General features: G+C 58.2%; 1 protein-coding gene across 1 annotated transcript; it reads left to right on the forward strand.

The window, feature by feature from the left end:
* Nucleotides 1-2,113: 2,113 nt before the first annotated feature.
* Nucleotides 2,114-9,942, forward strand: LOC140902935 (sushi, nidogen and EGF-like domain-containing protein 1). The gene is made up of 6 exons (XM_073323518.1): nt 2,114-2,150; nt 2,259-2,294; nt 5,834-5,964; nt 7,808-8,089; nt 8,693-8,830; nt 9,766-9,942. Exons 1-6 carry the CDS (start codon nt 2,114-2,116, stop codon nt 9,940-9,942), a joined length of 801 nt encoding a protein of 266 aa, XP_073179619.1.
* The last annotated feature ends 211 nt before the right edge of the window (nt 9,943-10,153 follow it).

Consider the following 10,153-nt stretch of genomic DNA (forward strand, 5'->3'; position numbering starts at 1 on the left):
CCCTTCTGTAGTGGGGGGACCAAAACTGGACGCAATACTCCAGGTGTGGCCTCACCGGGGCCAAATAGAGGGGAATAATCACTTCCCTCGATCTGCTGGCAATGCTCCTACTAATACAGCCCAATATGCCATTAGCCTTCTTGGCAACAAGGGCACCCTGATGACTCATATCCAGCTTCTCTTCCACTGTAATCCCCAGGTCCTTTTCTGCAGAACTGCTGCTCAGAATGCAACGTCACACCCAGGACTTAAAGGGAAATCTGGCCCTGCCTCCCCACTCTGGCTGGGATCTCAGGGAGCCTGAGAGCAGTGAGCAGGGGCAGGGCCTCGGCCAGAAGAGGCGGGTGGCAGGGGAGTCTTCCCAGGTGTCCATCTCCCTGGCCTTATGGCTGCAGGTTTATCCTTAGCTCTGATTCAGTTGCACCCTCACAGTATCACTGGGCTTCCGGGCTCCTCCCCTGGAATCTCTCATTAGGCCAAACACACACATACAAACACAGCAGCAACAGTTGTGCCGCTGGCCAGGATCACATGGGGTGGGAGGGACACATGGGAGGAGGAGGGCACTCCTGTCTCCCAGCCCTGTCCCAGGTGAAATAAAGAGACACAGCTGGCTTGGAGAGTTTCATTCAGGGCAAGTCAGAGACGCTGAACGGATCGGACCCAGCTGGTGAGTGCTTTGTATTTCAGTAGCATCTGTGAGAGATCAGGGCAAAATTGTACCAGCCATTGCCCAGACCCCAACCAAGATCAGGGCCCCCATTGTGCCCTCTGCTACCCAGACCCGACTGAGATCAGGTCCCCCCTTGTGCCAGGCGTGCACAGACCCTGGCTGAGATCAGGGCCCCCCTTGTGCCAGGCGTGCACAGACCCCGACCGAGATCAGGGCCCCCCTTGTGCCAGGCGTGCACAGACCCTGGCTGAGATCAGGGCCCCCCTTGTGCCAGGCGCTGCACAGACCCGACCATAATCAAGGCCCCTGTTGTGCCAGGCGCTGCGCAGACATGAAGTAAGAGACAGTCAACACCCTGAAAAGCTCCTAATCTACACAGGGAAGACTATTACTTCTCATACGGGGAAACTGAGGCACAAGAGGCTAAGTGACATGGGCACGGTCACACAGGGAGTTGGTGGGACCACTGGGATTAGAACACAGCTCTCAGAGTTCAAATTAAGCGCCTTGACCGTGAGGCTCGGCGAGGTCTGAGAGACAGAAACGAGGAACAGCCACGTGTGCACTCACCCACAAACACTCGCCCACCTGGGTTTCTGTGCACCCACTTCATAAATGATATTATTTATGAGCATTTCCATAGAAAGAGGCTTGCAATGATTACAGCAAAGTGGGCTGGGAGCCAGGATTCCTGGGTTCAATCCCCAACTCTGGGAGAGGAGTGAGGTCTAGTGATTTAGAGCAAGAGGGGCTGGGGTCAGGACTCCTGGATTCTCTCCCTAGGTCTTGGACAGGAATGGGGCCTAGTGGACTGGAGCAGGGGGGTTGGGATTCAGAGGTGTTATTTCCTTATGCTCGTCTTTGTGCTGTGCTGTGGACACTGCTAACCAGCAGTGGTGAGAAATGAAGTGACTAATATTTGCAGAAGGTGGCTTATATGCCATATGGATGGGGTGGGGTGATTGACAGATGGATGGGTGTGGCAGGGGATAAGGTTACCATCGTGTAGGTAGGGAAAAATGGGACAAAATCCAGGACAGTCCTGAGCCCGGAAAGCTGGCCATCTGGCAGTGTCTGCTGATCATCCTTATAAACTTCCCGGGACAGCCACAGCAAAAAAGGGACGATCCTGGGAAATCCTGGACAGGTGACAACACTCGTGCGGTGGGAGAGAGAGAGAGATGGCTGTGTATATAGGCAGATTATATATTAGATGGCAGTGTATAGGGATAGGCAGATTAGATAGACGTTGTACAGACATAGACAGTGGGGTGCGTATGGGGGCGGGGGGGGGGGGGAGATGTCACTAGATCCTGTTGATTCACTGGCTAACTACCCTAACTTCCCTAACCCTAACTCCCTCTCCTGGCCCCGCAGTCCGGCTGCTGTTACACTTGCCCATCCCGACCCAGCGGCTGCCCGTCGAAGGGACTGGCCGAGATGAAAACCCCCCTCACTTTCCTGCTGCTGCTGCTGGGTGAGTGGAGCCCAGGCCCACCGCTGGGTCTGGAGCCCATCAGGCGGGGGGGGCTGGTGTCAGTGTGTCCTGCCCCGGGGCTGACAGTCTGTTCCCTCCCCTCTCTAGGGTTGGTGCAGCCTGCCCCTGTGGTGATGGCAGAAGGTAAGAATGCCTCGGAATGGGGGGGACCCATATTAGGGGTGAGGTTGGGACCAGGGTGGGAGATGGAGCCTGTATTAGGAATGGGGGTGGAGAATCGGGGTAGGGGGTGTGTTAGTGGTGGGAATTCAGGGTGGGGGGCTGTATTACGGATGATGTGGGGATCGAGGTAGGGGCCTGTATTAAAGGTGTGGGTGGAGAATCAGGGTAGGAATCGAGTCGGGGACTATGTTAGGGATGGGGAGAGAGGGGTGAGGATCAGGATAGCGGCCTGTATTGGGGTGGGGGTGGAGAATCAGAGTGGAGGGCCTGTATTAGGGGTGGGGGTGGAGAATCGGGGGGGGCTGTATTAGGGGTGGGGTGGAGAATCAGGGTGGGGATTGGATGGGGGCTATGTTAGGGATGGGGAGTGAAGGTGAGGATAGGGGTAGGGGCCTGTATTAGGATTGGGGTGGAGCATCAGAGTGGGGGGCTTTGTTAGGGGTGGGAATTGGGGTATGGGCCTATATTAGGGTGGGGTGGAGAATCGGGGTAGGGCTATGTTAGGGATGGGGAGGGAGGGGTGTGGATCAGGGTAGGGACCTGTATGAGGGGTGGGGGTGGAGAATCAGGGTGGGGGGATTGGGGTAGGGGCTGGTATGGGGGGGGTAGAATCAGGGTGGGGGTCTGTGTTAGGGGTAGGGATTAGGGTAGGGGCCTGTATTAGAGATGAGGGGAGAATTGGGGGGAGAATCAGGTGGGGGGCTATGTTAAGGATGGGGAGGATCAGGGTGAGGATAGGGGTAGGGGCCTGTATTAGCGGTGGGTGGAGAATTGGGGTGGGAATCGGGTGGAGGGCTACGTTAGGGATGAGAAGGTTCAGGGTGAGGATTGGGGAGGGGCCTGTATGAGGAAAGGGTGGAGAAGCGGGGTAGGGTTCAAGTTGGGAGTCATGTGAGGGTTGGGGAGGGGGGGAGGGCTGCCAGTTGTCCGGTTTTTGACCAGAACACCCAGTCAAAAAGGGACCCTGGCGGCTCCAGTCAGCACCACTAACCAGGCCTTTAAAAGTCCAGTCGGCAGCGCAGTGGGGCTAAGGCAGGCTCCCTGCCTGCTCTGGCTCTTCGCAGCTCCCCGGAAGCAGCCGGCATGTCCGGCCCCTAGGTGCAGAGATCAGGAAAGTTCCACATGGTGCCCCCAGCTCTGGCTCCGCAGCTCCCGTTGGCTGTGAACTGTGGCCAATGGGAGCTGTGGGGGCGGTGTCTGCGGGCACAGGCAGTGCACACCGCACAGAGCCGCCTGGCCACGCCTACGCCTAGGAGCTGGGCATGCAGGCTGCTTCTGGGAGCAGCTCGGAGACATGGCAGGTAGGGAGCCTGTCTTAGCCCTGCTGCATCACTGACCAGGAGCCGCCTGGCCGGAGCCCACACCCCAAACCAGCTCTTGCATCCCAACCCCCTGCCCCAGGTCAGAGCCCCCTCCCACACCCAAACGCCCTTCCAGAGCTGCACCTACACCCCCACCCACACCCTGAGCCTCCTACCCAAGCCCAGAGCCCCTTCCTGCACCCCAAACCCCTCATACTCATCCTGACCCCAGAGTCCTCACCTCCTCCCACACCCCAACCCTCTGCCCCAGCCCAGAGCCCCACCCTGAACCCCTCATTTCTGGCCCCAGCCTGGAGCCTCCATCCCCAGCTGGAGCCCTCACCCCTCTCACCCCACTGTGCTACCAACCAGGAGCCACCTGAGGTAAGCACTACCTGGTTGGATCCTGCACCCCAACCCCCTGCCCCAGCCCGGTGAAAATGAATGAGGATGGGGGAGAGCAAGTGACGGAGGGAGGGGGGACAGAATGAGTGGGGGTGGGGCCTCAGAGAAGGGGCAGGGTGGGGCAAGGGTGTTGGATTTTGGGCAATTAGAAAGTTGGCAACCCTAGGTGAGAATCAAGGTAGGGGGCTGTATTGGGGTGGGGTGGAGAATTGGGATAGGGGAATGTGTTAGGGGTGGGAAATCACGGTGGGGTGGGGATCAGGGTAGGGACCTGTATTAGAGGTGGGGGTGGAAAATCAGAGTGGGGGTTGTGTTGGTGTGGGGATTGGGGTAGAGGTGTTATACCAATAAAATAAAAACCAGCAGGATCTTATTAAAGAGGAAAAGGCAAAATACCACATTTATTGTGAATACAGAAAGAATCATAGTAAGCAGTTAGTTATAACATTCCATTCAATCTCATATTTATTCACACATTCATTCATACACACACACACACACACAGGTTCTGCAAGGTTGTTATCATAGTTACCAGCCTTAGAGTTGCTCATGCCAAGCCACTGGCCAGGTGGCCTGGACATGAGGAGGGAGCAGGGCCTTGTCAGATGCTCGTCTGATGCTCCTGGAAGTTGGTTTGCAGAATCAGACCCCCAAAGTTCTCACTTTCTAGAGTCTACTTTTATAGGAATTTATTCCTAGGCCAGTCTATGGGAATTGCTTCATCATGCTGTTGCTGAATCAATCAGCAGATGGCACATTCCTGACGGCTCCATGCTGCCAGATGTTATCTTCTTCTTTGGTTCTCCCATTCTTGAGGCTGTTGGGTGGGTTGCAGTCTACCCTCCGGGGGTCCTCTTGTTATTTCCACTTGACGCCTTCTTCAGCCGATGGACACTGGATTCTTAGGCTGGCACCTCCCTGATCATTCAGTTATTATCCACACCAAGCATCCATCCACATACATCCTCTATCTCTATTTTAATCACAATTGTTAATACAACAAAAGGGTGGGGAGTCTCTGGGTGCTGTTTCTATTGTTACAAAGTATTGCTTTGAGTCTCTCTCTCTGTGTGAGTAGTTGTTGTTACAAAGAATTGCTTTGAGAACAGACTCTGTCTTAGAATGTACCAACATAATTAGCAGCTTGCAAGTTTCACACATAGAGGGAGAGAAACAGTACCAAAAACCAAGAGACCTCTTAATTAGTAATACCCTGGAATTTAAACTATGGGGAATCAAACTCATTTGTGATTTTAATACAGAACTTCTTTAATATGGTCCAACAGAGGCCTGTATTAGGGTTGGGGTGGAGAATCGGGATGGAGGGCTGTGTTAGGAGCAGGGATTTGGGTAGGGTCCTGTATTAGGGATGGGTGGAGAATTGGGGTGGTGCTATGTTAGGGGTGAGGGGAGGTGGGAGGATCAGGGTAGGGGCCCGTATTAGTGGTGGATGGAGGATCGGGTCAAGGTCTATGTTAGGGATGGGGTGAGGGGGGAAGATCAGGGTAGGGGCCTGTATTAGAGGTTGTTGGAGAATCGGGGTGGAGGGCTATGTTATGGATGGGGAGGATCAGGGTGAAGATTGGAGGGATTTGGTTTGTTTCAGCATGGCTCTGAATACAAAGGCCAACGGGGAGCCCTCCCATAGTAGCTCCTGACACCATGCGGGGGCACTGCTGATCCCAAAGGGCATCAGGCTGGGGATGAGGGGGGAGGTGGCTCTCCGGGGGCCAATGGGACCCGACGGGGAGGAGGTGCTCCAGGCTCTCACAAGGCATGTTCTCCCCGCCCCAGACTCCCTGCTGTATCCCTATGGACCTGCCCAGGGCGACCGGCAGAACCCCAAAGCTGATGATGGGTCATCACCGGAGATCCCCATCTCCATGACCTTCACCTTCTATGGCAAGGAGCACCGTTCCCTTTATGTATGTACAGCAGGGCCGATCCCACTGCCAACCCCAAGGCACACGGCTCACAGGCAGCCAGCAGTAGGGTGCCACAGAGAGCTATCTATCTATCCATGCTGTTTCCCACACAAAATTCTCTGTCACATGCACACTCTAGGGCACCCACTCTTACCCTGTTCCTAGGGCTCAGCTGTAACCCTGTCAATGTAAGTACCCACCAGTAACCAATTCCTAGGGCTCAGGGCGTAATTTTCTGCTTATCTATCTATCTATCTATCTATCTATCTATCTATCTATCTATCTATCTATCTATCTATCTATCTATCCCCATAGACACGGCCTGTCTATTTATCTATTGTACCAACAGTATTTAGACAGACAGCCATAAGTACCTCGCTCTGCTCAATTTCTCCAGAGAAGCCCAAGAGGGGATTTGATCCTGGTCTATCAGCGCCTCCCTGGGGAGGAGATTGCTCAGTGCAGAGAGCTCCTGAACCCAGCAGACCCAGGCATAGTGAGAGCTGATGGCTGGGAGATGAAGCTGGACAAATCCAGGCTGGAAACGAGGGGTGACTTTGCCCTCGGGAGGGAGGGCAGCCAACCCTTGGCATGACTGCCCCAGTGGCAGGGTGGGGTCTCCATCTTTCAGAGTCTTTCCATGGAGATGGGGCATCTGAAAGCTGTGCTCTAGCTCAACCACAGGGCTGGGCTGGAGGCTGGGATCCCCAGGGGAGGTTCTGAGACCGAGGTTAGGCAGGACGGCAGAGCAGGTGGGCAGGATGGACCTTAGACTCAGTGGATGTCTGTGTCTGTGTCCCCATCACCAGCTGAGGTGCCTCGCATCCCACTGGGCATTGTGGGTGTGGGCGAGCCTCAGCAGGGGACACCATGTTGTGAGGAATGGAACAGGGGACTCAGTAGGGGACGCTGTGCTGCAGGGAGCAGAACAGGGGACTCAGTAGGGGGCGCTGTGCTATGGTGAGCAGGACAGGGGACTCGGTAGGGGGCGCTGTGCTATGGTGAGCAGGACAGGGGACTCAGTAGGGGGTGCTGTGCTGCAGGGAGCAGGACAGGGGACTCAGTAGGGGGCGCTGTGCTATGGTGAGCAGGACAGAGGACTCAGTAGGGGACGCTGTGCTGCAGGGAGCAGAACAGGGGACTCAGTAGGGGGCGCTGTGCTATGGTGAGCAGGACAGGGGACTCGGTAGGGGGTGCTGTGCTGCAGGGAGCAGGACAGGGGACTCGGTAGGGGGCGCTGTGCTATGGTGAGCAGGACAGGGGACTCAGTAGGGGGTGCTGTGCTGCAGGGAGCAGGACAGGGGACTCAGTAGGGGGCGCTGTGCTATGGTGAGCAGGACAGGGGACTCAGTAGGGGGTGCTGTGCTGCAGGGAGCAGGACAGGGGACTCAGTAGGGGGCGCTGTGCTATGGTGAGCAGGACAGGGGACTCGGTAGGGGGTGCTGTGCTGCAGGGAGCAGGACAGGGGACTCAGTAGGGGGCGCTGTGCTATGGTGAGCAGGACAGGGGACTCAGTAGGGGGTGCTGTGCTATGGTGAGCAGGACAGGGGACTCAGTAGGGGGCGCTGTGCTGCGGGGAGCAGGACAGGGGACTCAGTAGGGGGTGCTGTGCTGCAGGAAGCAGGACAGGGGACTCAGTAGGGGGCGCTGTGCTATGGTGAGCAGGACAGGGGACTCGGTAGGGGGCGCTGTGCTGCGGGGAGCAGGACAGGGGACTCGGTAGGGGGTGCTGTGCTGCACGGATAGGGGTGGGGGCTCAGTGGGGGGTGCTGTGCTGCAAGGAGGGTGTTAGCCATGCTCTGCTGTGTTCCTACATCCCCCACTCTGCTCCCCACCCCCACAGGTGAACAACAATGGTGTGGTGTCCTTCGGCGTGTCCGTCACCCAGTACACCCCCGACCCCTTCCCCTTGGCTGATGGCCGCCCCTTTGTGGCCCCCTACTGGGGTGATGTGAACAACAACCTGCGTGGGGACGTCTATTACCGGGAGACCCAGGACCCCGAGCTGCTGCACCGCCTCACCGGAGACATCAACCAGTACTTCCCGGCGATCCCCTTCACTGCCACGTGGGCCTTCGTGGCCACCTGGGACCGTGTGGCCTACTACGGCTCCACCTCCCAGAAGGTAGGTGGCACCTCACTCCCCAAGGCCCCCGCCAAGCCCCTAGGGGCAGGGGAGAGAGACAGGGAGGGAGACTGGCTAGCTGGGCTGCCGGATCCAGACAGGACCCTGTGCTTCCTGCTGCTGTGAAGCTCCCATGCTGCACGGCGCATGTTCGCCACTAGGGGGCTCTCCGGGGGGACTGGCTAGCAGGGTTGCGGGACCTGTGGGTCCTGCAGCTATTTAACTCTATGGTCACCACTAGGGGTCTCCCCATAGATTCATAGATACTAAGGGACCATTATGATCCTCTAGTCCGACCTCCTGCACAATGCAGGCCACAGAATCTCACCCACCCACTCCTGCAAAAAACCTCTCACCTGTGTCTGAGCTACTGAAGTCCTCAAATCCTGGTTTCAAGACTTCAAGGAGCAGCGAATCCTCCACCTACCGACCAATTGGTTTCATTGGCGCCTATACGTAGCACAGCAAGGGTGGAGTACCCCATGGGGAGGCCAAGGCCAGCCTCCCCCAGGCACCTGGCCTTCTCCTCCCACAGTCCCCGTGCAGGATTCCCCTCCCACCTCCCAGACTGATTCACCCAGGTCCCTTCCCGCTCTGCTGCAGGTGAACACATTCCAGGCCCTGCTGGCAAACAACGGCAAAGTCACCTTCATCATGCTGAACTATGGCACAATCCAGTGGACCACGGGCACAGCGAGTGGCGGAGACGCCAACACCGGGCTAGGGGGCACTCCTGCCCAGGTAAGTCCCCTTATACAGCACATACAGAAATACGGCACAAGGTGGCAGCATGAGCCAGGACAGGGGCTCAGTAGGGGGTGCTGTGCTGCAGGGAGCGGGGTGGGGGCTCAGTAGGGGGCTCTGTGCTGCAGGGAGAGGGGTATGGGCTCAGTAGGGGGCACTGTGCTGCAGGGAACGGGGCCAGGGCTCAGTAGGAGGCGCTGTGGTGCAGGGAACGGGGCAGGGGCTCAGTAGGAGGCGCTGTGCTGCAGGGAATGGGATGGGGGCTCAGTAGGAAGCGCTGTGGTGCAGGGAACGGGGTGGGGGCTCAGTAGGGGGCTCTGTGCTGCAGGGAGTGGGGCAGGGGCTCAGTAGGGGGCTCTGTGCTGCAGGGAGCGGGGCGGGGGCTCAGTAGAGGTGCTGTGCTGCAGAGAGCGGGGCCGTAGCTCAGTAGGGGGCGCTGTGGTGCAGGGAGAGGGGTGCAGGCTCAGTAGGGGGCGCCGTGGTGCAGGGAACGGGGCCGGGGCTCAGCAGGGGGCGCTGTGCTGCAGGGAGCGGGGCGGGGGCTCAGTAGGGGGCGCTGTGCTGCAGGGAATGGGACGGGGGCTTAGTAGGGGGCGCTGTGCTGCAGGGAGCAGGGCGGGGGCTCAGTAGGGGGCGCTGTGGGCAGGGAGAGGGGTGCAGGCTCAATAGGGGGCGCTGTGTGGCAGGCAATGGGGCCGGGGCTCAGCAGGGGGTGCTGTGCTGCAGGGAGAGGGGTACGGACTCAGTAGGGGGCGCTGTGCTGCAGGGAGCGGGGCGGGGGCTCAGTAGGGGGCGCTGTGCTGCAGGGAGCGGGGCGGGGGCTCAGCAGGGGGCTCACTCCCCTCATTGTCAGTGCTGTCCCAATACCCCAGCATGGCAGTCGGGGGTGCTGCGATGGGCTATTGCATTAACATTTGCTCCCCATGTGTCAGGCTGGCTTCAACAGCGGCGATGACAAAAACTTCTACAACATCCCAGGCTCCCGCACCGCCGCCATCCTCCACATTGGGCAGACGAGCAACGTCGGGGTTCAGGGCCGCTGGGTCTTCCAGGTGGATGATTTCAAGGTGACGGGGGTCCCCACCGAGAGCAGCGACTGTTCGCTGTAAGTGGCACCAGCTCTAGAGTCACACGCCCAGTTTGCAAATCTCAGATCTCTGCCCCCCAGCCCTGCCTGAGCCCCCTTTCCAGGCACATCCCCGCTGGGGCACTGCAGCCAGTCTCCCTGCTCACGCCAACCCTGTGTCCTTTCTCCAGATGAATCCAGGCCTGGCTCAGAGGGGCCCTGCTGGACGCCGGCCGACCTGTCCCAGCTGCTGG

Source organism: Lepidochelys kempii, chromosome 24 (genome assembly GCF_965140265.1).
Source record: "Lepidochelys kempii isolate rLepKem1 chromosome 24, rLepKem1.hap2, whole genome shotgun sequence".
Classification (NCBI taxonomy): Eukaryota; Metazoa; Chordata; order Testudines; family Cheloniidae; genus Lepidochelys; species Lepidochelys kempii.

Coding starts and splice junctions, on each gene's coding strand:
- LOC140902935 (XM_073323518.1), top strand. CDS start 2,114: ATGAAAACCCCCCTCACTTTCCTGCTGCTGCTGCTGG. Junction 2,295..5,833: donor CCCTGTGGTGATGGCAGAAG/GTAAGAATGCCT, acceptor TCCCCGCCCCAG/ACTCCCTGCTGTATCCCTAT. Junction 8,090..8,692: donor ACGGCTCCACCTCCCAGAAG/GTAGGTGGCACC, acceptor GCTCTGCTGCAG/GTGAACACATTCCAGGCCCT.